Source organism: Leishmania major, chromosome 26 (assembly GCF_000002725.2).
Source record: "Leishmania major strain Friedlin complete genome, chromosome 26".
Lineage (NCBI taxonomy): Eukaryota > Euglenozoa > Kinetoplastea > Trypanosomatida > Trypanosomatidae > Leishmania > Leishmania major.
The window spans coordinates 744,249-770,473 of NC_007267.2; the positions used below are offsets into that span (position 1 = coordinate 744,249).

The 26,225-nt window shown below is 60.5% G+C and overlaps 5 protein-coding genes across 5 annotated transcripts; all 5 read left to right on the plus strand.

Annotated features, from left to right (window-relative positions):
* Positions 1–995: 995 nt before the first annotated feature.
* On the plus strand, positions 996–1,973 carry LMJF_26_1910 (conserved hypothetical protein; the record flags this gene model as incomplete). Its single annotated transcript, XM_001684145.1, has 1 exon — positions 996–1,973. One exon carries the CDS (start codon positions 996–998, stop codon positions 1,971–1,973), a length of 978 nt encoding a protein of 325 aa, XP_001684197.1.
* A 2,058-nt stretch (positions 1,974–4,031) lies between these two features.
* Positions 4,032–4,946, plus strand: LMJF_26_1920 (conserved hypothetical protein; the record flags this gene model as incomplete). Its single annotated transcript, XM_001684146.1, has 1 exon — positions 4,032–4,946. One exon carries the CDS (start codon positions 4,032–4,034, stop codon positions 4,944–4,946), a length of 915 nt encoding a protein of 304 aa, XP_001684198.1.
* A 1,387-nt stretch (positions 4,947–6,333) lies between these two features.
* LMJF_26_1930 (conserved hypothetical protein) lies at positions 6,334–11,763 on the plus strand (the record flags this gene model as incomplete). The annotated part of the gene is made up of 1 exon (XM_001684147.1): positions 6,334–11,763. One exon carries the CDS (start codon positions 6,334–6,336, stop codon positions 11,761–11,763), a length of 5,430 nt encoding a protein of 1,809 aa, XP_001684199.1.
* Positions 11,764–13,513: 1,750 nt separating this feature from the next.
* On the plus strand, positions 13,514–14,584 carry LMJF_26_1940 (conserved hypothetical protein; the record flags this gene model as incomplete). Its single annotated transcript, XM_001684148.1, has 1 exon — positions 13,514–14,584. The coding sequence occupies one exon, from the start codon at positions 13,514–13,516 to the stop codon at positions 14,582–14,584; it is 1,071 nt and encodes a 356-aa protein (XP_001684200.1).
* Positions 14,585–18,084: 3,500 nt separating this feature from the next.
* Positions 18,085–25,932, plus strand: LMJF_26_1950 (putative mitotubule-associated protein Gb4; the record flags this gene model as incomplete). The annotated part of the gene is made up of 1 exon (XM_001684149.1): positions 18,085–25,932. The coding sequence occupies one exon, from the start codon at positions 18,085–18,087 to the stop codon at positions 25,930–25,932; it is 7,848 nt and encodes a 2,615-aa protein (XP_001684201.1).
* Between the last annotated feature and the right edge of the window lie 293 nt (positions 25,933–26,225).

Consider the following 26,225-nt stretch of genomic DNA (forward strand, 5'->3'; position numbering starts at 1 on the left):
ATGCGTGTGTAGGAGTGCCCATAAGGATGTGGCGATCTTCCTGTGTGCGCCTGTGTGTGTTTCTTCTGCGAGTTGTTCTACACATAAACACGGCGATTACGTATAATGTCTCTCAGTGTGCACTGACCCAGAGAAGGGGAAGCCGCAATGAACCGCAAACAAAAACGAGGAGGGACGACAACGGGGGCGCGGCGGCTAAACAAGAGGGAAGGGGAGGGAGGGTTAGTGACGATAGTTGTGCGTGCGTGTCTGTGTGCTCTCTCGCCATCGCCCCCTTCTCCTCTTCTCTCAAACTACGCGGCTCCTGTCCTAGTTTCCCTTCCACCGCGCAGCGTCCGCTGCGGATTCCCCCAGAAGCACGAGAGAGGCGCCAGTCATCCTGCGTTCGACGCCACACAGACACCCACGAAAAGATATGGTGACAGACACGCAAACACCCGAACCAGTGCCACGTGTGAGAAGACATTCACCGGCGGCCCTTTTCGCTGAAGCGTGCTTGCGGCGCTCGATATCTATCAGCTCTAGAAGCCACATGTACGGGAGATGTAAAAGGTCGCCGTGGCTGCACCACACACGCACAATGTGTGTGCTGAGGCACATTCTTTCCGTGCGCATACGTGTCTATATGTGCTTATGTGTGCGTGTGTGTGTGTGTGTGTACGTGCCTGCCAAGCAATACGACTGCCTCTTTTTAACTACGCCATCTTTGCCTCTGCACCACCTTCTCCGCGGCCTTGTTAGCACCCCGGACGTGCTCTTGCCTACTCTCAGGTGTGCATGATTGCGCGCACGCAGGACTGCCCACCGATTCATCGGCGCTGAGCACCACACCACACATATACGCGTCACAGCGGAAAACATTAACTTACCAACTTGCACACAGGCGCCACCGCGCCTTCTGCACCTCCCAGAGCGAGCGAGAAGCGAGAAGGACGAGCACCGGGCAAGGCATCCACGCGCGCATAGCCAGTGGCAAAAGGAAGCACGCGGGCAACATGTCTGCTTCGAACAGCTGCACCGTCGAGGAGGTCCGCAAGGAGTATGCGAAGCTGTTGGACCCGCAGGAGCCATTGGACAGCCGCATGCGGGAGCTTTACCGGCTCAAGGAAGATTGCCTCAAGACCGTAGCTGGTGTGACGGTAATCCTGGAGGCCATTGACACCACCGATTCCGTCTTACTGCAGCACGAGCTGGCCTACAACGCTGGCCAGAGCGGCCGAGAGGAGGCCGTGCCGGAGCTGGAGCGCATCCTGCGCACCACTAGCTACGATGTCGTGACGCGGCATGAGGCGGCTGAGGCGCTTGGCGCCATCGGCTCGCCGCTCGCGCTGCAGGTACTCGAGACGCATAGTGCCCCCACCACAGAGCCGGAGGCGTCGATCCGCGAGACCTGCGAACTTGCATTGGCCCGAATCGCGATGAAAGAAACGAAGGGTGACGCTGCCGTGGCTCCGCCAAGCGGGTGCGAGTTCGTGTCTGTGGATCCGTCGCCGGCGTTTAGCGCGCTGTACTCCAGCACTGACGAGCCGGTGCCGCTCACCGTAGAGGAACTGGAGGCAGTGCTGCTGGATACGTCGGGCCGCACACGACTGTTCCGCCGTTACATGGCCATGTTTACCTTGCGCAACTTGGCGACGGAGGCGGCGGTCGCCGCGCTCTGTCGTGGCCTTCGCGAGGATACCATCTCGGCACTGTTCCGCCACGAGGTGGCTTTCGTCCTCGGGCAACTCGAGCGCCCGAGCAGCCAGCCAGCTCTGATTGCGGCTCTCAAGGACGAGGAGGAGGCACCGATGGTGCGGCACGAGGCTGCGGAGGCGCTCGGCGCGATCGCCGATCCGGCGACGCTGCCAGTGCTGGAGAGCTACGCGACGCACCACGAGCCGATTGTCCGCGATAGCTGCGTGGTGGCGCTGGAAATGCACAAGTACTGGGCGCACTTCAACAGCCTCGCTCATCAGCAGCAGGAGGCGTGAGAGGGGTGTTCAACCGGAGAGTAAGGCAAGGTGACTGCGGTGTGTGGTCATGCGTGTTGTGTGGCCTCTCCAGCCCCCCCTCCCTCCCGTTCGTTTTCGTGTCTCTTCTTGACGTGTTCTCTGTATCCTCAAGGGATCAGAGTTATTGTCGTGCTTAATGCCCGTATGCGAGGCCTGCTTCTCTCGCCGAGGCCTTTTGGTCATACGTGTGTGCGCGCGCGTGCATGGGGGTGCACGTTCTGCTGTACGTGGGTTCGACGCTGTGCAGTCACTAACATGCCATAACAGAGACAAGCTAAAGTGAATCGATATCAAGCCGATCCAAACGATTTTGCGTGCGTGTGCTTGCGGGAATGTAAGCGTCTGCTCTCGGTGTAGTTTCCATGCTTCGGTTACAAATGGCGGTGGACGTGTGTGTGCAGGTGTAGGGTGGCAGGGTGAAGGCGGGAGGTACCTTCCGGAAAGCATGGCTTGCGCCATCATCTGATTTCCCGCTGCTGTCTCTCTCTCTCTCTGTCTTGCCTGTCATCTCCTCCCTCTTTCTGTGCGGCTGGTAATGGCGTCGCACCGCCGTGTCCATGGATGTGTCTACGCTCGCGTGCTGGTCAGTCGGAAGCACCCATTTGCCCGCGGTTCTTCTCCCTCCTTTCACGCTTCACCCAGCCCGGCGTGTTCTTTTCGCGCTCAGACCTGTCTCACCTCTGCCCCCATTCGTTCCCTCACTGTTCATCTCTTTCTCTCCCTCTCTCTGCACCACCCTGTGGTGGCTCTTCTCGTGCACTCCCCCTCCCTTCCTTACACGCGAGCCCATGTGCTTTTACAAGAACTCGCACCTCTCCACATCGGTATCGACAAACATCCCGTCTAATGGTGAAGGCACGCTTTGAGGAACGAAGGCGGACAACGCACTTGCGCGCTCTCTGTCTCCCCTCCTTAATGCTTTCGCTTCTTCCCTCGGCCGGCAAGCGAGTGTGCGCCGGTCCCTCCGGCATTCGATCGGTTGAGTGCCGCGCCCCTGCACGCCTCCCTCAAGACATCGCGGTGCGGCGAGATCTCAGAGGCGATCGATGTGCCCTTCGCCTGTCCAGCGAAAGCGCCCACTTTGATATGCCCGCCACTGCTGCCTCTCGGTCCCATTTTCTCTTCGAAAACGGTCGCCAGGTGATCTCATGGGCCCCTTCTCCCTCTCTCGTCATCGCCAGTGTCCGCGCCTCCATAGCTGGCCCCGCCCACCCGCGACCCCCTTCCTGCCTGCACCCGGTGGGGCAGGAGGGAGGAAGGGCGGGTGGCACCGCCGTCTCGTCAGCATGCAAGCGCACACACATATGCGCGTGTCTGTGCCCTTGAGCTAAAGACGCGGCCGAATCCTGCCGGTGTGGCCCTCTCGGTGTGTACGCGGCACGACCGCGCACGCATCGACACACAAGCCGCCCCAGCAGTCGGATCGATGGAGGCGAATGTGCTGATGCGCTTGATGGCCTCGGTGTTATCTTCTCGCCCTCTCCCCATCTCTATCCTTTCCCGCTCTCGCACGCTGGCGAAGCGAAACACGTGTTTTACATGTATATGTGTGGGTATCTGCAACCCGGCATACACACGCACAGGAACGCCCACCAGGATAGCACCCGTACCCCCCCCCCCCCCTCCCTCTCCCTCTCCCTCTCCCTCTCCCTCCCCCGACTAAATACACATAACCAGAGCGACACCGAAGCACCGAACACCAGCGCATGTCGTCACCACTCCCCCAGCACTCTCCTTTTTTCCACCACGCTTTCTCGCTGGCCTCACGTCAGCCACTTTTTGGCCAACTGCAGCTGGCCTGAAGCACAGGAAGAGTACAAGGCAAGCGGGACAGACGAGTGAGATCGAAATCGAGAGAGAGAGAGCGAGAGCGCAGTTGTGTGTATGTGCTTGTGTGGCCGCCGTAGAGTGCAAGGCGTGTGTCTCTACACCTATAGTAGACAAGTTGTGCCGCATAGGAGACGTGGTGCATTGGGTTTGTGGCTTGGACGCCCTCATAATCTTACTCAGCGACGAGGAGGCAACTGAACAGCCGTAATGGGGTTCGCATCCGCGTATGATACCTGGGTAACACCTATGGCCCGCGAGGCTGTAATCTTCGGCCCTATGGTGTGCTTCTGGTTCTTGCTTCAGTACATCTTTACACGGATACTGCCGTCGTGCATGCCGAACTGGAAGCGACTGACGAGGGCTCAACAAGATGACATGATTGTGCGGTGCTGCAGCATCGTCAACGGCTGCATAATGTCCGTGTCTGCCGTCCTTTTTTTTGTCAATCTCATCAAAAACGGCGGTTTGGTAGCGAGCGACCTGTACGCGACGGTGCCTTACTATCGATTTAGCCGGGTGACCATCTCCGCCTACTTTGTGTGGGATATATTCGTGTGCTTCTACTATAACTGGACCTGGGCATGGAAGCTACACGGCTTCTGCAGTTTCGTTGGCAGCTACATCCTCCTCTTTCCCTTCTCTGAATACTACGCCGGGTATTACACTGGCTGCTTTGAACTGAGCAACGGCTTCCTGCACGCCTCTGTGATGCTGCGCACCATGTCGGCCATCTCAGACCAGCGGACGCAGTGGCTCCTCATCGGAACCCTCAACCACTGCGCTACCGTGTGCGAGTACATCTTTGGCGGCCTCTACGCTCTCATCCGCGTCCTTGGCGGCACCTACGTCACCGGCAGCTGGATGTGCAACCTGCTGAGCGCATGGCGGTCCGACATCGTCCACGGTGGCGAGCCCGGGTACGCACCGAAGCTGCACAATGAGGTGGCGGTGGGGATTGCTTTGCTCGCCTTGTCTGTTCTGCAACTGCTGCAATACTTCTGGTTTGGTGAGATCTTCAAGCGTGCCATGGGTGGCGGTGTTGGCGCAGAGGACAAGAAAGGGGCAGCTTCTGGCGCCGCTGCTGCTGGCGAGTCGAAGGCTGTGGACAAGAAGAGGAGCTGATCCTGAGCGGGGAGGGGGCTTCCTGCCGCCTTCCTCCTGTTACTTCCTCTCCTACTTTACTTACGTGCCCTGAACTTGCTTTATGGGTGCGTATTTGTGTTGAAAATTTCGTGTGCGTCGTGTCACTGCGTTAGCCTCGCCGGTGTCTGAGAAGACACGTGTGAAACACAGAGGCGCATGCACTTCCTTCGCTGTGTTTCGTATGCGCCACCGCTCTGATCGTCCAAGGCCTACAAGGTGTCCGAAGAGCAGATGCTGAACGTGATGGGGGAGGGGGGAGGAGGAGGAGGAGCAGAGGGCGGAAACAGCGTCAGAGGTCGCACTTGGACATATGCGGAGGAGGGCAAGCGCACAGGTGTGGCAGAACGAGGCACATGCATGGTGTGTCTGTCTGTGCGCTTGTTGCGCCGGGCGAGGATGGCGCGCGACGGCACGTGTTGGCGCAAGGCGCACCTTCGTCGTTTATGTCCCCACCTCCCTCTCGCTCCTCTTGACGGTTTCTCCCGTTCCTCCCTATCGCACAGCTTCGTTGCTTTTCTTTCCGGTGCTCCCCCTTCCCCCAACCTCAGCGGCTGTCGAGGACGGTGCAGGCAGGCCTTTTGCGTGTGTGGATGTGTTGGAGGGGAAGGGGAAGGAGGGGCGTGTTGGGCGGACGGCGCGCGTCTCTGTTGCTTGCACTGCCCCCTTCCACCGATGCTCATGGTTTTCGCAGCACTTGCGTGTCCTTGTTTCATGTCAGCGCCGTGCTCCGGAGGGACGCGCCAGACGCTAATTGACACATGAACATGCTTGCGTATGTGTATACACACATGCCGGTGCGGCAGTGGCACGAGAGAGGGAGAGAGCGAGGCACACCAGCGCAAGAGGGGCAGAGGCACCAACTCTGAAGCCCGTCAACTGACCAAATAGACGGTTGACAGTCCCGATTTCCCTCAACCCGGCCGACAAGAAGAAAAATGAGTATCTTGTGCTTCAATGTGTGTGTGTGTCTGTGTGTGTCTGTGTGTGTGTGTGTGTGTGTGTGTGCATGTCAGAGGGAAAGCGTGCACGGACACACTCGTGACCTCCGTCTTCACCTGCTGCCGCACGGCCCCTCCCGCTTCCCCCCTTTTTTTTCGTTCGTTTGGCCCCCGTGAGCGTTGCTCTTTTAGCGTCGCTTCGCCGTTGCAAACACACAAAAAAAACGCAGCCATAGACCTTAACCCCCCCTCCCCCCCCCCCCCCACACATACATACATACATACATACATATATATACATGGGCACAGACACCCACCCCCCTCCCCCTTCACGCGTCTAGAGGCATATATATGCTGTTTTGCCGTTTGGAATCACCTTCTTGAAAAGACGGCACCCACAGTTCATGAGTGCGGAATGCAGCAGAGACATGGAGGACGCGAAGGTCGCCGCTGACGCCGTAGGCCCTAGGCGCGTTCCTGGTGGCAGCTGCAGCCCCAGCAGCATTGACACTGTACCTCCCAGTACGCGAGCCAGCGAGTGCGGCTCAGGGCAGGTGAGTCGAGAAGACGGAACTCCGAAGGCGGCGCTCAAGCACGTTGCTTTCAACGTCACCAGCACCTCACCGCGAGCGGAAGAGGCTCCTTTCTTCGCAGCGACGCCCGTGGCGATGCATGGGACACAAAGAACACAGGGGCTCAGCCCCACCGACTTGCAGGGGCACAAAGGATTCCACACTGTCGACGCCGAATCTCCGCATCCTCGCTGCGGGTTCCCGATCAAGTCTCTTTTCATGACGCGCTCCACGCGCATCTCGATCCCCTCCCATCATTCTCACAACACTTCACAAACACAGCTCTCCACAGCTGTGCCGACCACGGCAGGCGACGCGATCAGCGACGCTGTTGATGATGCGCCGGAGCTAGTGGGCGCCGAATCGTCACCATCCCACTCTTCGGCCCCTCTCCCGCTTACGCCGCCAGCCACTACACCGTGCAGACTGAGCTGCCTCTCTCGCAGCGCTGCGACCGTTTCTGCAGCCACGTCAGCGTCTGAGGTGCCAGAAAGGCATTACAGCGACAGTAGAGCGCCTGCCGAGCCTTTCGCTTCTTCGTCGCGCGCTGCTCCTGCTGCGGCAGTCGCTTCGGTGGCCCATGCCGCTGATTTCGACATTCACCGTGACAGCCATGCAAGAGAGGCGGCGCTACTCAGGAGTGTTGTTCAAGAGGGCGATCAAACCACGTCAAACTCGCTGGATGGTGCGCTGCCACCACCGCATCTTCTCACACAAGTACACCGCACGCTCACTTCCGCCGCTGGGCTCACCGGTGACTCGACTGGTTTTTCATCCGCGCAACCCCTCTTCTCTTCCTCTGCCGTCGACGCTGCCGCGCAGCGTGCGCAGACGCGGATGGAGGCTAATCATGCCCGTAGCCAGCGGCCTAGTCGCACATCGGAGCTCTCTGCCCGCCATCATCCGCGAGCGTCCAGCTTTGTGGACGCTTCGCTGTCCTCGGCACCGTCACCCCTGCTGACGCAGCTGTTGCCGCAGCGCGCGCAGGCTACACCGCGGTCCTCAGTATACAGGGACATCCACGACGCGCCGGAGGGCATGTCTGGTCGCAGCGCGCCGCTGCCGCGACGCGGACTTCGCGTGCCCGGCGGCAGTGCTCATCCAACCTATACAACAGCAGTGGCGACCGTCACCGATGCCATCGGCGTTGGGGATCGAGGCGGGGAAGACGTGCTTGGCCAACGCGAAGTCGCGCTTTCGTCAGCTGACCCACCATTTCTTCACCGTGATCTCGTGGAAAACACGGCGAGCTGCTCCCCGGCGGTAGCCGCGGCAGCCGAGTTCGGGATGCCGACTGAGGCCGAGGTGGCGCGCCGTGTCCCGGCTACAACTGAGCCGTCGATCGCCTCGTGCGTGAGTACATCGCCGGTGAGCTTGACCGCCTCACAGCATCCTACTTCCCTTATCCCCTACTCCACAGAGTCCCCGAGCAGAAGCGCGCTTGTCAGTCCGGAAGGCTCCTGTGTGTTGGCCGCGCCTCCCTTGGTACTGCCCACCACACTGCCGCCAACGGCACCCTCCTGTGGTGAGTCGGCAAAGGCACTGCTCACTGCGCCTCGCACGAGCGCTTGTGGGGACTGTCAGATTGTCAACGGCGGCGGCGGCGCTCTCCACCTCGATGGGGGGCAGGCGGCGAATGAGCTCCCGTACTCAGGTGGCGCAGTCAGTTGTGCCGAGTGCTGCAATACTTTCGCAGGTGTTGTGTCTGACACCATCAGGCTTGCACCGATGCTGGCAGACACACTCCCGCATGGTCGCTGCTTTACACTGAACATGCTGACCACCTGGGGAGACGCGCACGAGGTGGGCCTCTGCGGGTTGGAGCTGTTCGACGACCGTGGCCAGCGATTGCTGCCATGTTGTGTAGCAGCGACGGGAACGACAGCGGTGGTGTCGCAGACGGCGTCTGAGGAAGGCGACGTCGTCATACTGGCGGCCACGACGCCGAACGGGTTTGTGTGCGCCTTCGCCGAGTACACGGCAACCGAGACGAATTTGGCGGCGGCAAGTAACACTGCTGCCACGGGCGGTGAAGATGCCGCGCAGGTCGGCCCGAGTGATGATGCCGTGTGTGGAGATCCGCGGCGGCAGCTCCGCACGCTGATCTACCCACACCCCCTTAACACGCACGACGAGACGCACATGTTCGCCGTGCCGTACACGGCGGGTAAGCCGCACCTTGTCAGCTTTGTTTTTGCAGAGCCGGTTCGACTCTCTGTGATGCGGCTCCACAACTACGCTGGCAGGGGCCGCGTGCACACTACGAAGGGCGTGCGCATTGCCGAGGCTTGGATGGAAGCGACGATGGTCTTCCGCGGCGAGGTGCGCGCGAACTCTGGAGAGCTGTGCCGTGGAGAGAGCGCGGAGGAGGCGGAGGACGGTGTCGCTCACGGGCAGGGAGATCAGCACGCCAGTCGACCCTCATCTCTGCCCCCTTCGACATCTTTCTCTCCGTACGGCCTTGAGAACTGCGAGAACGTTCTGTGGACGACGGATGCCGCAGTGCTGGCACGCGTCATGGCACACGGCCCGCCCTCTACAACTCCACCACTGCGCGAGGTGGACGACAGTGATGGCACACACGGCCGCCGACGCACTGCTGGCGTTTCGGTGGAGGGTGGGGCAGCTGTACCACGTTGTCTGGCGCCAACGTCTACCGCACGCGACGATTTGCTCAGTGGCGATCCAGCGCCTTGCCGCCGTGTGTCTGCTCGCCCTTCGACGACGACGCGAAGGTCGCGAGCCCCGCCTGTGCGCTTTAGCTTCTGCAGTGCACGACAGGCGGACGCTGCCATGCCGCGCCACCGTCGTGCCTCAGCTGGCGGTGCACCGCGCCTACGAGGCGACAAAGACACTGTGACATCCTTGCAGGTCTGTCCTGATCGCTTTCCTCGCCCCAGTGGTGCAGTCGAGGCGTGGGCCGACGTTGCGACGGACGCGCGTGTGCACCAGATGCCCGCCGGCTCCACAACTGATTCAGCGCAGCCAGAGCTGCACAACGGCCCTGGCCAAGACGACCGCCAGCTGCGCAAGCAAAGGCGCCGCCATCTCAATCGGCAATCGGTGCTCGACCCTGCTCGGTGTCCTCGACGAGTGACAGCGATCTGCGTGATGGTGCTGAGCACTTGGGGAGCGACGCAGCACGTGGGCCTCAGCTGTCTCCGGCTAAGGGATGCGAGTGGTGACGTTGTCGGCTCTGTGGATGTGCAGTGTGCCGCCCTCCACTACCCGGATGGCACCAGCTCCGTTTGCGCAAGCCACAGCTGCCGCGGCAGTAGTGCGGCAGGCACGGTCGAGAACCGCCACCACGCTCCCAGCGCCGCGTGTAACAACGACGACAGCAACGGTTCAGTGAAAGTGCAGGGTGATGTTGACTGCGGTGGTGAGTGCCGTCTCTCGAGGAGTGTTCGCGGCTTGTTGCATAGCGAGGCGTACTCGGAGGAAGCGGCCCGCGGCGTCAATCAGCAGGATTGCCCTTCTGGTCCGTGCCTCCTCCCATTTCAGAGCACCATGCAGCTCGTCTTTATCTTTCGCGACCCGATCTCCTCGCTGGGCTTTCTCGATGTCGCGAATTACTCGGTAGGGGATCAGACGGGCTGTGGGGTGAAGGATGCGCGTGTCTTCTTCGCCGAGGAGGCAGAAGAGGGCGCTACCGCTGCTACTTCGCCCCGTCCTTCAGCGGAGGTTTTTCGCCAGTTGTGGTATGTCGGTGCCTCCTCGCAGAGTCGACACGCTTTGGCGGCGGCGCGGGTGTACGAGGTGACCCCGTCGGCTGGTGTGACGCTCCGGAAGGCACCTGCCTTTCTCGACTCTGCCCGCTTCCAAAGTTATGACGTGTCGCTGTACGGCCCTGGTTTGCCACCACCTCGAATTGCTTTTCCGCCGACACCCACTGTCCGGGACGACGACACTGCCACCGCAGCTACTGCTGCTGCTCCTGCTGCTACTGCCATACTCGATGCACAACTCCCACGAAGCAATCTTCAGCGAGCGCTGCCGCCGTCAACGCATGACACTGGCATGCCCTTTGCCGATCACCTCGGCCGCTACGAAATCGCGTCCGGTCCAGGAACCGGCGGCGCCGGCAGCAGCAGCATCGAGACGGAGGTGTTTTCAATCAGCGGCATGAATTTGAATGGGGAGGGGGGCCAGCCTTGTGCCCAACGCCACCATGGCCGCGCCAGCTCTTTTTCCTTAACGAGCAGCCTCGGCGCCTCCATGAACATCCGGGCCAACGTGGCGATGCACCGCGCGCGCATGTCCCTTCTCCAAGAGCGACCGGCGTGGTTGCTGGAGTACCAACCGTATGTGACGCCGCTCTTGCCAGTGGGGTACGTGTGCAAGCTGCGGCTGACAGTGTGCGCGCGCGATGTCCCTGCCGCTGAGCCTCTCGACCCCTCCGCTGGCTGTCGTGCAGGGGCAAAGGAGGCGAAACCTCCCTACACGAGCGCCGCCGCCACATCTTCTCTGGCGACGGCGTCGGTAGTGGGGGAGGCGCCGGCACAGGTAGCTACTGTGATTACCGCCGGCGACTCTCTGAAGGCGTACTTGAAGGAGTGGCTCGTGAAGCCGCTCCGCGCCTGCAGCTTTGTGAACGAACGCGGCGACGTGGTCAAGCCGATGCGTCCAGACAAGTACCGCGCCATGATGCACGATGAGGCGGCGCGGCGCCACAGTACGTCTTGGCAAGACGGTAACGACGATGGGGATGCGCAGCACGAGCGCGCACTGGCACGGTGCGTGCCAATGGTAGCGGAAAGCATGGTGAGCGTTGTGCCCGCAAATCGCCACAACTCTGCGGCGAGTACGCATGCCATGTCATTACCGCAGCCGCCTCTGCAGGTCGTTGCGGAGCTGCTTTACGTCGCGGACGTGCCATTTTGCATCTCGCTCGTGGCTCTTCACAAGCCCCTTGTCGTGTGCGGCTCGGCGGCTTGGGTCCGGCAGGTGCAGGTCTTCGTGGATGACGCGCTTGTCTTCTCTAGCGGAGAGGCTTCTGTACGACTCACGCAGACCTCATCAGGGAATGGCGCTGCGCGCGACCCAGGTGTGGGTGCCGGGGCGCGGGCCGGGGATGCTACGGGACCAGCAGCATCTGGCAGCTTCGGACCCCAGCTCAACAACGGCCGAGGCGGCGCAGCCGATGCTGCAAGCGAGGGCGCACAGCTGTGGGGAGACCTTCCGGAATGTGCGACGTCCTTGAAGCCTTATGTGGTCTTCACGCTCGACCCAGACCTACTCGGCGACCTACGCGCTGAAGCAACGGGTGCTTCCTCCTCGTCATAGCCGTTTCGAACCCCGCGCAGGAGGAAGAGACCTGGAGGTGGGCGGACAGGGCGGGCGGGGCGCGGGGAGTTGAGGCAGTGACGGTGGCTACAGTGGCACCATAACGGGTGACCCGGAGCGATGTGTGGATATCCGCACGATAGCGGCAACAGACAAGCTTGTCAAGACTAGCTCGTGTGTTGTGCAAGAGAACCGAAGGTGGGCGATGTCTCCAAGAAGATGTCTGGAGAGGGGCAAAGCGGCACCAGCAAGAGAGGAGGTCCGATTGCAGAGGAGGAGGAGGAGTGTGAGGAGTGTGAGGAGGAGGAGTGTGAGGAGGAGGGGGAGTCTGAGGAGCAGAGCGAATCGCTTTTAGCCCTGTCTGTCCCCTTCGTGCTGGATCTGTGGCCTGGCCACGCTCCCCCTCTCTCTTCCTTGTCTTCGTAACGACGTTGCGTTTTTTTGTCTCTGTGTGTGTTTGGGTTGTCTTGCGTGTGTCGAGTGCTGCCTTGGAGCCGATAGAGTGTCTTGCTTTGCCGTTCCACATGCGCCGCTCCCTCGTCCTTCGTGTCTGTGTACACACCGTATGCTGCCTCATCCCTGTGCTGTATGGGGGCAGGGTCCGTCGTTGTTCGTTGCGTCGTATGGGGAAGAGGGAGATAGATGAGGTGGAGAGAAATGGATTGCACGGGGATGGGGACGCGATAGTGGCTCGCCGCTCCTTGTCACTCTTGTCCTTTTTCCTTCTCTCTTGGCCCCTCTCCGCTGACTTCCATCAGGCCTCAATACGGTGCTCTTAACCGCTCCTCAGTCACTCGACGCGGGGGTGTCTCGACGCGCACTTACTGACTTTTGCTACGGTATAGGTGTACCGAACAACGGCGAATGATGGCGGATCTCGCGTCTCCGCATCTCCTCTCCTGCAACGGGTCCGTGGGAATCTGCTCCATCCCCACTGCACTGCAAAGGCCGTGGTTGCGTTGGGATTGTCTCCGGAGAGCCAATGGGGTGGCGCTTCGTCCACCTTGGGAGGAAGAGGGGGGGGGGGCTGCGCACACATCCACTTCCATTTCTCCCTTACAGGGTCTTGTGTTGCGCTCTTGGATCTGTGCGCTCTTTCCCTTCTTCTTGAGGGTGCAAAAAAAGTGTCTTGCCCTCTGGTGAGGGGGGCGGGTCGCAGGTATTCCTTTCCGGACGGCCCCCGCCCGCAACGACATACGGGCGTATACGTGCTTGTGGGGCACGGTAGCTCTCTCGCTCTCCTCCTTGTTTTGAGGAGGATGCCAACTGGTTTTACTACCTTATCTCTGAGTTCAAGTCAACCCCACCCCGTGCCCCACCCCCCATCGTGCCCGCCACCGGGGTTCGGCACGCTGGGTAAGGGAAGGGTAAAGGGGGGGGGGTTGCTTGCACGTGCGTAGAAGCCATCCGAAGGATAAGCAGCAGCGCTGTAGGGGGAGGGGTGCTGAAGCCGACTTTCCTCCTGCCTCTCGACGCCCAACACCGCTGGTAAAGCTGCCTATAACAGGCCAGAAAGCGGGGGAGGGAACCCCTCAAGTTGATGAGCTCTCTCTGCTCTGCTCTGATCTTTTCTATCTGTCGCTCTCTCTCTCTCTCTCTCTGATCTCGCCCTAGCGAGGGCAGGAAATACGGGCATGCCTATTCACACACCCACGTATCCAGCGGTAAGCCAAGCAGGCAAGGCAGGACTCGGCGGTAGTATACATATTGTTTTTCCTCTTTCTGGGCATCTGTGCCCGACAACTTGCCAATGGCGCTTGCACACATTCTTCGCTGCCAGCGCTTCTTTTGGCTTGGCCTTCGCGACCGTGTCCGGGTGAGCAAGATGATCAGCGGCACCTTGCTCATCCCCGCCAGCGATGCGCTAACGTCGGTGGTGCCGGTCAAGGCTATTCGGGCGGCCGCGGCGGTACCTCCGCAGACGCCGCGGCCGCGACTGCCATGGTTTGTGTGGCCGTGGCGTCGCCAGCTGCCACCCGACCCTGCATTCAGTCAGTTTGTCGCCCAGCCTATGGTCGTCCCTATGTACTGCGGCCTGCGCTTGATTGACGAGTTCGGCCACGTCAACAACGCCAAGTACCTTGAACTGTGCGAGTTGGCTCGGTGGCGTCAGCTGTCGTTCCTCGGCATCGGCACCATGATGGCCCGGCTTCGCGTGGCGTTCGTGGTCTCTGACCTCTCCGTAACTTATCAGCGGGAAATCCGACCGTGGAGCAGGGTGTGGTTGTCGACGCGAATTCTTCTCCCACCGTCCAGCACTGCCTTTGCTGGCCCGCCATCTTCGCCATTGACAGGGGCAGCGTCATCATCAGACAAGAGGCGCTTGTACATTGAACATGAGATCTGGAGCAAGGACGGGCGTAAGCTGCACGCTGCGATAACTCTCGCGGCGGCCCTCATCGGCCCTGTGAAGTACGAGCAGGAGCTGGCTCGGCGCTACGACCCGACTGCTGCCGCCGCAGCAGCAGCGCCACCTCACGCGCCTGCAGGCACCCGTGCCCGTCAGCATACGACATTGAACTGCGAGCACGTCCTGGCTGACGCCTTGGATCTGTCTTCCGTGGCGGAGCTGCGCAAGCTGTTCGAATCTGCTGAGCATATCTACACCCCCGCTATCGGCAACGGCGACGCCGGGGCCGCGGCCAAATCAGGTGAGATGCCTGACCAGGAGAGCGCAGCGCGGCAGGAGCGCATCATGCGTCTCGCCCGCATCTGGCGCACAACACGCGATCGACTGCGCCATACGTCGCTCGTCTCGTCTCCGCCACCGCCACCGCCGTCTTCTAACACACTCAACTCCGAGACGGGCCCCAAGCTGTGATGAGTGTGCCTTTGAATGCGGTACAGGCGAAGGCCTCACGCGAGGGAGGGGAGGGGCTGCATGTATGTATGTGTGTGTGTGTGTGCGTGCTCGGTTATCTGTCGTGTCTGTGTCCTTCCGCCCTCCATCGCTTCGAGCACACAGACGAACACGGCCGCTGCTTTTGCCGTTTCGTTTTCGCTTCCACGCGCAATTGCTTCACAGAGTTGCAGACAAGAACAGAAACGGTGCTGGGGGCGAAGTGTGCCCCCCCCCTTCCCTTCCCTTCCCTTCCCTTCCCTTCCCTCTCCCGCGTGAGAAAAGGAGGAGAGCGGCAGAAGCGTCGGTCGAATTACAAGCGGGCCGCGAGGATGGGGTGACCGATGGCGGTGGATGCGACGCCGACGACAGGTGTGTGTGTGTGTGTGGTGTGTGGTGTGTGGCGCCTGCTCTACCTCCCGCCCTTTACGTTTTTTTCCTTCTTGGGGAAGGCGGCGGCGGCGGCGCGCGGGGGGAGCCCCTGGGAGGCATCAAGACGAGAGTGGTGGAACCCAAAGAGAGAGGGGAACGACAGTGACACCGAGAAGAAGGGACCGAAACGGGAAGCGCAGCTCCTGCGTCTCGCCCCGCTGCCGCCTCGACATGGCACCTCACATCTCTCTCCCTTTCCTCCCCCTTTGCTTTCTCCACTCCTTTCAAGCGCGCAGCCGCGCGCCCTCCTTCGACGCAGCGGACAAAGCCGCGGGGAGTGGCGCTACGCCTCGCCGACGATGACCTCAGGTAAGGCAAGGCTCCGAATGTCGGGCGCGACTCGATCTTGCGGGCACACATGCCTCAGAGCCCCCTGTTGCCACGCCGCAAACTACTGAAGCCTTCGTGTGCCTCAGCGGCGCAAATGGCAGTGAGAGGAGGGTCGCTGCATGGGCGTGATTATTTTCCCATATTCCCACGCAGCCGTTGGATACCTGGGTCGCTGCCGCCCCGAGGGTGGATAGCAGCTAAAGCTGAGTTCGACGAACTCGGCGTCATCGAGGCACGCGCGCAGAAAGACGTGGGCTACATTTTCAGCTTCTTCTGGCCCGACGCTATCATCGCGAAGGGAGCCTGGTGTGCGACAGGGTCGCGGGGGATGGCAAAAATGCAAGCTGCTTATGCTGAAGAAACTGTGTGCTGGCTGCTTTTATCAATCAAATCGGTGGATCCAAAGAGCGGCCCGAGAGAGCTACCGGTGTTTATGACTGGGTCGCCGGCATTGCGGATGTTTGCGAGCACGCTCTATGGGCTCCTCGCAGCTGTACTGGCCAACACCGCAGTGGAGACGACCGAAGGGGACGCAGTGCAGAAAGGGTGGCGGCAGGGCATGGTGAGCAGCACACGTGCACGCTAGCAAACAACAAAGTAAAAAGAACGCAGATGGAATATGTTGTCCCACGCAAGGCGTGTGCTGGTGCGTGTGCGTCTCATCGGTTACGCAGTGCACCTCTTATTGACCCCCCCTCGCGAGGACGGCGCCGTTGCTCTTCGGTGCGCCCACACCCTTTTTTTTCTCCTTCACTCCGCCTTCACTCCCTTCTCCTCTACTCCTCCCTCCCTCGCTTTGCTGGCACTCGTCTTACCGGCGTCCGACACCTAACGAAACACGCATGCACCAACAAACGCCGTACGCCAACTTCACGATGCAGAAAAACGCGTACCGCAGTTGTGTAGTTTCCCTCCGCCGTTCTTCCCACCTCCCCTCCACACACACACACTCACTCACGCCCCACCTCCAACTCAGAGAAAAAAGCAAGCAAACACAAGATTGTGACCAAACACCCCCTTCCCCCTCCCTTTCTAAGCGTCCCGAGATCATTATCATCAGCTTCTCGTCCTTTTACGAGTGATTTGCCATAACCCTTCGTGTGACCTTCTGCCACCCTTTGCATTGTCTGCTGCGTGATCCACTCCGCGTCTATCTTTTCTCCCTTTTCTTTCTTTCGTGGTCAGGCACATTTACCTCACCAACATTGTTCTGTTTCTTTTTTTTTTTCACGGCGTGTGCGTGCGTGTGTGGCGTTCTCTTCTATCTGGGCCACTCTTGTGTTCCCACTCTCCATCTCTTTTCCTCTCCTCTTCTTGTTTCGGTTGTAACCCCCCCCCCCTCCCCCCACTCCTCCTCCTTTCCCTGGGCTGGAGATCTACCCCCCCCCCCCCCCCTCGCGTATCGCGTACGCACATCGGCGTGGTGGTGAACAAGGGCACACCAACGAAAGTTGAGACAAAAAGCGAAAACGCCGCAGAGACGACACTCGCTTCAGCACGTGCGTTCCGTGCTCCTCGTTCCACTCCATCGCCCATCTCTTTACTCTCTCCACCAGCTACATACACATACACACAAGAGGAAAAGAAAGAGGCGTGTCGAGTGTGTACCATCTTGTTTGTTGGTGTTGGGGTGCTTTGTGCCCCCACCCTCTTTCCTTTCTCTCTCTCTCCCCTCCCCACGCTTGCCCCCTTCATCCTCTTCCCCCCCCTTCTCTCTCTCTGCTTGTGGTGCTTGTTCGCTCGCCTTCGCCAATACAGTGTACACGGACGCTCTACTGCCGCTACTCGAGCACGGACACCCACACCCCTCCACCACCCTCTCCTTTCCATCTCCGCGCGCACACACGTCTTCCCGTTCACATACCAGGCAGCGTCAAGCACGCTTACATTCGCTGACCGAGCGGTAAGCCTTGCCTTCTACGGCGTTGCTGAGAGCGAAGTGAACTTCCTTTCCTACTTTCCTTCTCGCGAGTGTGCGTGTGTGTGTGTGTGCGCACGCTTGAGCTCAGAAGACAGAGAAAACAGAGGGGGAGGTCTGCACATCAAAAACAAGCAATACCAAAGGCAACGCTCTCCCCCTCCTCCCCGACTGAGACGCACACTCTCAATCAATCAAATCACACGGGCTACTCAATAGAGAACAGCACCAACGCGAACCCATACCCGTGCACAGCGTAGAAGTCTGTTTACCGAGAAGTGATTATCTTACCACCGTCTCTCTCTCTTTCGGTTTGACCTGATTTCACCGTTTTTGTTTTTGTGTTGTAGGTTTGCGTTGTTTTTGGTGTTCGAGGTCCTCCTGGAGGTCGCCTTCGGTGTTGTAACCTCTCTCTTCCTCCCTCCTCCCACCCCCTCCTTCGGTTGCGCGCGCGAGTCTGTGCTATCATTTTTTGTTTCGCGCGTGTGTTTGATCTCTACTTATAGCATTTCCCACCTGTCGCCCTCCTGCTCCATCTTTTTTTTTTGCGCGCGCGTGTGTGTGTGTTCCTTTCCCATATCTCATCCCCCTCCTCCTCACGTGTTCTGTTTGAAGAGATTTATCGTGTGCCCTGCTACGGTTTGGCATCAGCGCACTTGACTAGTGCGGTCTCTCACCCTCCCTCTCCCTCGCCCTCCCTCTTCCCGGCTTTGGGGCACAGCGAATCTCCCCCTTTTTGTGTTTCTCTGTTACGTACCATTACATTGCGTCGGTCAGCCACAACCCCTTTTCTCCCACAACCATGACCGCAGTCAGTGCCAACGAAAATGAGCTGGTGCACCTCAGCGTGGGCGACTTTGTCACCATCCTCACCCATCACATGAAGGATGGCAAGCTGCACTGGATCTTGGGCTCCGTCGAGACGCCGCCGTACCTGCGCGATGTCGAGATCCGCCTGTGGGAGAAGCAGCGGTTCGAGTACTACGGCGAGGGCGACACCCCGACAGACCCGGAGACCGTGGCGCTGATGGATCGCATTGCCCAGGTGAAGGAGGAACTCCAGAAGAGCATTGACCAGGCCGAGGACCTCACGGAACAGCTGCGCGACCGCCGCGCTGCCATTATTCAGAAGATCGCCGATGCTGACAGGTACGTGGCGGAGTCGAAGGCTGTCCGCGACGCTGCGCGCGAGGACGTCGAGAGCATCTCCGATCGCAACTGGCAGGAGCTGAAGTCGTACCGTATTCCACCCAAGATGGTGTCGGTAATAATTCGCGCCGTGATGTTGCTGCTCTCCGAGGACAAGGCCCGCACGTGGCCGCTTATGCAGCGAGTGCTGCGTGACTTCTACTTCAAGCGCCGCATTACAAGCTATGACCCCGGTAAGCAGCTCTCCCCTGAGCGCCGTGACTACATTCTGCAGGAGTGCGTGAGCAAGAAGAGCTTTCGCTATGACCGCGCCATGCAGGGTAGTGTAGCGGTGGGCCCCATCTACTACTGGGTTCTGGCTCAGCTCGACAGCGGCGAGGCCCAGTCGCAGCGGGAAAACGTTGAGCAGGAGAAAATTGCACGCCAGAAAGAGCTGCGCGGTGTGCTGAAGCAAATTAGCGAGCAACAGGAGCGCATATCAGAATATCAGGAGCTCATGGATGACCTGGACGATCAGCTGCGCCTATGCAACCAGCGCAACAGCGACGGCAGCTCCGTCGCGTTGCTCTCGCAGAGCCCGAGTGCCTCACGCTCGCGCCGCCGCATCTCGATCAGCGACCGTTATGGCGAGAGCTTCGCAGCTCGAGAGGGGAAGGAGTATCTTCGTCCAGCCTTCTACGCATGGAAGCCGACAGACCGCGTCATCATTGTGCTTCGCAAGAATATCGTCTGCAACTTCGGCGGCGTCACCTCGCAGGAGCAGGGGGAGGGCTACAACTTGAGCGAGCCGCAGATCCGTATGTTGGATGAAGCCCTTATGCGCTCCCAGCAGGCCCTGGAGACGATTCATGGCGACAGCGAGGGCGAGGACGATGCACTCGAGGAGGACATGCTCAAGCAGAACGACAACGAGACCGACCACACGGTGCGTAAAGACGAGGACATTCTGGAAGAGCGCCAGCGCAACGCTGCCGAATGCGAACCCACGCCGATTCCGACGCCGCAGGCGAGCGACACGGCCAAGGTCGGCATAGGCGCCGCCGAGGCGACGTCGAAGCTTCAGCGCACGTTTGAGGGAAGGAACTGGCACTGCATTCTCGGCCGCAAGCGCGAGGCCATGGCGGCTGCTTTCACAGAGGACTCCTCCGAGTGCCTGAAAGTGCCGCCGTACTCGATCATTATCGAAAGCCTCAAGGTCGGGAGCCTTATCGTCGACTTCTCGGCCCAGCACGACGGCCAGCGCTCTGACGCAGAGCTGCAGGAGCGCGTGAAGACGTTCGAGTTTCCGAAGGTCATGTCACTCTACGATGAGGAGGACGAGGAGGACGTGGAGGAGGACGTGGAGGAGGACGTGGAGGAGGACGTGGAGGAGGACGTGGAGGAGGACGTGGAGGAAGACGTGGAGGGGGACGTGGAGGGGGACGTGAAAGAGGACGTGGAGGAGGACGTGGAGGGGGACGTGGAGGGGGACGTGGAGGGGGACGTGGAGGGGGACGTGAAAGAGGACGTGGAGGAGGACGTGGAGGGGGACGTGGAGGAGGACGTGGAGGAGGACGATGGTCCAGAGCATCAGATGAAGTTCGGCGGCGACCGCTGGGCCGACATCACCCCGGAGCACCATGGCGAGATCGAGGCCGCTTTCCTGGCGGACACAAGCGCCGCAACCGGTGTGCTGCAGGACGAGATTGTCGTTCACGACATTCGCGCTGACGCGGATGAAGGCCTGACGGTGGACTACTCGATGCTGGACAAGGGCCATGACCCCGAGGTAGTGCAGGAGCAAGTGGACGCTTACGTATACCCTGCTGTGTGGGCCCTGTACCAGCGGCTTGCTGGGCTGGACGAGGCGGTGCCGATCCACCAGGTGCGCTTCCGCGGCGAGCGGTGGGCTGACATCATGCCCGGGGCCGAGGAAGCGATCAGACAGGCGTTTGCTGAGGACACCGCCGACGCGCTGGGCATTGCGCCGCAGCAGGTAATCCCCGACGAGATCCGCTATGAGAAGGGACTGACGGTTCCCTACACCGTGCTCGACTGCTCGCTGGATGGCGACGAGGTCGATGCCATGGCGGAGGACTATCATTACCCCAACACGTGGGCGCTGTACGACCGCCTTGTGGCGGAGGCCGTCGGCGCGACCTACCAGAAGAGCTTTGAGGGCGAGCACTGGGAGACGGTGCTGCACGCGGCGCGGCCAGAGGTGTCAGAAGCATTTTGCACAGACACGGCGAACGCCGTCAAGTCCGAGCCCTGCGACGTCGACCCCCGCTCGGTCGACACCGACCAGAACCGCCTGCTTGTCTCCTACAACGTTGGCGACACGCAGCAGCGTGCCGAGGTGCGTGCGGACACCCAGGAGTACCCCTACCCGGAAGTGTGGGCGTTGTACCAGCTCGTCATCGCGGAGGAGGCCGAGGGCACGCGGAAGCTGTCCCAGACGTTCGACGGAGAGGCGTGGGATGCGATCAACGCGGAGATGCCGGAGCAGGTGCGCGAGTCCTTCACGGAGGACGTGGCTGTCGCCACTCGTGTCGATCCGGCATGCGTGACGATACGTGACATCAAGACGAGCAAGAAGGGCATGACCGTTGAGTATGGTATTGTTCGTGAAGAGGGCCAGTCCGCGTACGCGACGCGCAAGGCAGCGAAGAGCTTCGACTACCCAGTTACGTGGAGCCTGTACGAGGTGAACAAGAAGAGCGCGCCGGCGCACGCCCTCAGCGTGTTTGGCGAGGGCGAGTCTGTCATCCTTGAGCGCCGCTTCGAGGGCGATGATTGGGACATTGTTGTCGAGGGCTGTCCTGAGGAGCTGGGTGACGCCTTCCGCGCGGGTACGGCACGTGTGCTGGGTGTGCCGGAGCAGAGCGTGCGCATCATCAGCACAGAGATCGTTAGTCCGACCGTCAAGTACCAGGTCATAGACCCGCCGTGTGAGGACAGGGAGATCGAGCGGCGCATGGAGGAGGACGAGTTACCGGAGGTGATGGATCTGTACCGTCGCTGCACACACGCTGAGGCCGAGGACGCAACGCCGGTGCTGCAGGACCTTGAGGCGATGCCGCCGAAGGTGTTCGACGGAGACGAGTGGGGCTTTGTAATGGCGAACCAGCGCGCGGAGCTGGAGAAGGCGTTCGTGAAGGACACGGCCGACGCCCTCGGCGTGAGCGATGAGCAGGTGAAGGTGAAGGAGATGAAGGTGGGTCCGTACGCGCTGCAGGTGCAGTACAGCGTGCGCGACTGCCCGTCCGACGAAGCGGCGACGCAGGCGACCGTGGAGGACTACCCTTACCCGTCCATGTGGGAGATGTACCCGGACGAGGAGGATCTGGACAACTACCAGAAGACGTTCGACGGCACAGGCTGGGAGGAAATTGTTGCCTTCCGCGAGGATGACGTGAGGGCGGCCTTCGCGAAGGACGTGGCTGACGCCCTGAAAGCGGATGAGCAGAGTGTCGTGGTCAAGTCCGTCCGCGCCAACGCTGAGGGTCTTGAGGTGCGCTACAACGTGACGAGCGAGGCGTGCGATAGCGAGCAGATTATGGAGACGCAGCAGGAGTACGGCTACCCGAACACGTGGGCGCTCTACGAGGAAGACGAAGGCAACTGGGTGACGACGTCGCACCAGGTCGGCTTCGACGGCGAGGACTGGGTGTACGTCGTGCAGGACAAGATGCCGGAGCTGCAAGAGGCCTTTGTCGGCTGCACCGCGGACCTATTCCATGTGCGTCCGGAGCACATTACGAATACCAAGTACACGTCGGGCAGCCTCATTGTGGACTTCGAGCTTACACATCCGGCGAGGTTGAGTGAGGAGGAGATTAAGAGGCAGCTCGCCACGTGCCCGTACGAGCCCGTCTGGGAACTCTACGGCTACCACCCCTGGGTCCCTACGGAGGTTACGGAGACGACGCACAATATCTGCTTCGAGGGGCCGGGCTGGGCGACCGTGCTGGAGTCACAGCGCGAGGAGCTAGAGGAGCGCTTCAAGCAGGGCACGGCGGCGGCGCTCGAGGTCGAGCCGTCTGACGTGCGCATCGACTCGGCCGACTGCGCCGAGGAGTGCCTGTTCATCCGCACGACCGTCACCCACCACATCTTCCAGGATAACGAGCTCCTGCAGGAGCAGCTTACCCGCTACCCATACGAGGAGGTCTGGAAGCTCTACGCCGAGGACCCGAACCAGAGTTGGGTCGTCACCTCGCACCAGGTCGGCTTTGACGGCGAGGACTGGGTATACATTGTGTCTGCCAAGAAAGAGGCACTGGAAAAGGCCTTTCGCACGTGCACTGGCGAATCCCTAGACCTGACAGACGAGTACATTACAAACATCGTCCTCGAGGCCAACGAGGCGGCGCTGCTGACCACCTTTGAGGTGAAGCACCCGAAGGAACAGTCGGCGGAGGAGGTGAACCAGCGACTCGCCGAGTGCGAGTATATACCGGTGTGGGAGCTGTACATTGATCACCCGTACAACCCGGAGGAGAACGAGGTGACAGCGCATGAGATCGGCTTCGAGGGCGATGAGTGGAACAAGGTAATTGAGACGCAGCCAAAGCAGCTCGAGGAGGCCATCATGCTCGACGCGTCCGAGGCCCTCGAAGTGACGCCGAACGACATCACGGCGATCACGACTAGCTTCGAGAACGGAAATCTACTAGTCGTTCGCCTCAACATCCAGCACCCGGTGCTGCAGGACGAGGAACTGATCAAGGAGCAGCTGAGCCGCTACCCGTACGAGCGTGTGTGGGCACTTTACGAAGATGCGCCTATCACTCCCCTCAGCGAGGAAGACGCGGTCAGATTTAGCGGTGCCGGCGAGGGCGAGTCTGCCATCCTCGAGCGCCGCTTCGAGGGCGATGATTGGGACATTGTTGTCGAGGGCTGTCCTGAGGAGCTGGGTGACGCCTTCCGCGCGGAGGCGGCGCGTGTGCTGGGTGTGCCGAAGCAGAGCGTGCGCATCATCAGCACAGAGATAGGCAGCCTGATCGTCAAGTACCAGGTCATAGACCCGCCGTGTGAGGACAGGGAGATCGAGCGGCGCATGGAGGAGGACGAGTTACCGGAGGTGATGGATCTGTACCGTCGTCGCATACGCGCTGAGGACGAGGGCGCGACCGCGACGACCCACATAAAGCCCGAGGGGAAGGAGAAGATAACGACCCTGGAGGACTGCGGGTTTGAGGGTGAGGACTGGGACTACGTGTGGTCGATCAAGCAGGAGGCGATGTGCAAGGCCTTCGCGAAGGGTGTCGCGGATGCGCTGGGAATCAAGCCGACGGACATCCAGAACATCAACATGGAGAAGTCAGCAGACGGCATCGTACTCGGCGCGAACGTGACGCACCCGCTAATGCAGCATCACCAGATGATCCAGCAGACGCTGAAGAACCACCCGTTCGCGGAGTTGTGGGCGCTGTACGAGACGCGGCCATACAACCCGGCTGAGTCCGTTTCCACAGAGCACATCATCTACTTCGAGGGCGAGGAATGGGACGCTGTGATGGCAGGCAAACGCGAGGAAGTGATGGAGGCGATCCGCAAGGAAACAGCGAGTGCGCTAGACCTGCCAGCGGACGACGTAGTGAGCGTAAGCACGAAGGTGGAGCCGACTGGGCTGTCCGCTACGGTCGTGGTGCGCCACTCACCGCTGCAGGACGATGAACTGATCCACGAGGAGCTGACCAAGTACGAGTACGGGTGCGTGTGGGCGCTGTACTGCCCTGAGAGTGGGCCACTGCATGGCACGAAGCACTTCGACGGCTTGAACTGGGCGAGTGTAATCGGAAGCGACAAGGATGGCTTGGTGCGGGCGTTCCGCGAGGATACGGCCGCTGCCGTGAACATGCGTCCGGGTGATGTGGATGTGGGCGACATCCGCACGACGGGCACGGGCATGGATGTGGACTACATGGTGAACCTCGCGAACACGAGCGGAGAGGACATTGAGCATACGCTGCAGACGTACCCGTACCCGAGCGTTTGGGGCCACTACCGCGTCGCAGATGAGATAACGACCCTGGAGGACTGCGGGTTTGAGGGTGAGGACTGGGACTACGTGTGGTCGATCAAGCAGGAGGCGATGTGCAAGGCCTTCGCGAAGGGTGTCGCGGATGCGCTGGGAATCAAGCCGACGGACATCCAGAACATCAACATGGAGAAGTCAGCAGACGGCATCGTGCTCGGCGCGAACGTGACGCACCCGCTAATGCAGCATCACCAGATGATCCAGCAGACGCTGAAGAACCACCCGTTCGCGGAGTTGTGGGCGCTGTACGAGACGCGGCCATACAGCCAGAGCGACCTGAAAGGCGCCCTTGGCGGAACAGGCGACCGCGAGTCTGGCCAGCTGCAGCGTCTCTTCGACGGCGATGACTGGGACCTCGTGCTGGAGGGCTGCCCAGAGGACGCTAAGGACGCCTTCCGAAAGGGTGTGGCGGACACCGTGCACGTGTCGAAGTCGGAGGTCGTTGTAGTGGACTGTTGCCTGGGCAGCCTTGTCATGACTTACAAGGTGCGCAACTGCGACATGGAGGATGCCGAGATCAACGAGAGGGTCTGTGCACACGACTTCCCGGAGCTGATGGCGTTGTATCTTGCGCGCGTGCGCCGTAGCGAAAAGGGCGAGGGCGGTGATGCAGAGGGTCGCGCAGTGCATAAAGAGGAAGTGATTACTGTCGACATAGCCGACGAGACTGAACTGCCGGCGGGGTACACGCGTGTTGCGCTGAGTGTCAGCTTCGAAGGGGAGCTCTGGGAGCCTATCGTAAAGACGCGCACGCAGGAGCTGGCGGATGCTTTCCGCGCTGACACTGCCAAGTCCATCGGCGCTGCTCTGGGGGATATCCACATCCGCGAGTGCGTTGTGAGCAAGTTGCTGCTGTTGGTGCACTTCAGTGCCCGCTATGAGGCAACGGTGGCCGAGGCTGAGCTGCGCAAAAAGATTGATGAACATTCCTACGACAATGTCTGGGCCCTCTACGACGAGATGGAGGCTGCTCTCGTAGCCGACATATCGGAGGTCATGGTCAAACACTTCGTCGGCGTTCACTGGGACGTTGCGATGGAGGCGTGCCCGACGCTTGTCGAGGATGCCTTCAAGGAGGACACCGCGAATGTGCTGCGCACTCATGCCTCGAAGGTGCTCGTTGAGGACATCGCTCTGGGCAGCCTCATCGTGCGCTTCCGCGTGCGAGGGCTGACGATCTCGGAGGCGAAGGCGACGCAGATGACGAACAACTACGCCTACCCGAAGGTGTGGGCTCTGTACATGTCCTGCGAGGAGGCGAACGGCCGTGCTTTATTGAAGAGCCGCAAAAATGGAAGCGGAGGTAGCTTGTCGCGCCGACGGACTCAGCAGCTTGTAGCAGAGGAGGGTGTGGAGTTTCAGGACACCGTGACATATCTGCGCAAGGCCCTCGCCGATGCTCGCCGCGAGCGTGACATGTACATGGAGCAGGTGGAGCAGGCCGAGGAGGCGCAGCGCGCTAGTAAGAGTAGATAACAGCTCCCCGCGCATTGCATGACACGACATGAGATGCATCACGTGTACGTCTTTCCTCCGCTTAGTTGAAAGGTGTTCGGTTGGTCTCGGGCGGTGGGAAACCCTAGCGTATGCATGTGCACCAGTTGTTTTTTTTTTCTGTTTGTCTTCTTGCAAGGTTTGTGGCGTCTTGTGTTTTGTGCGTTTCGCGCTCTGTCTCCTGCGGACGGCACACGGGTACTCCCTCCCTCTCTCCTTTCTCCATTCTCCTTGCCGCCCACGCCTGGACTCGCGGTCGACTTCTTTTGTTGCGT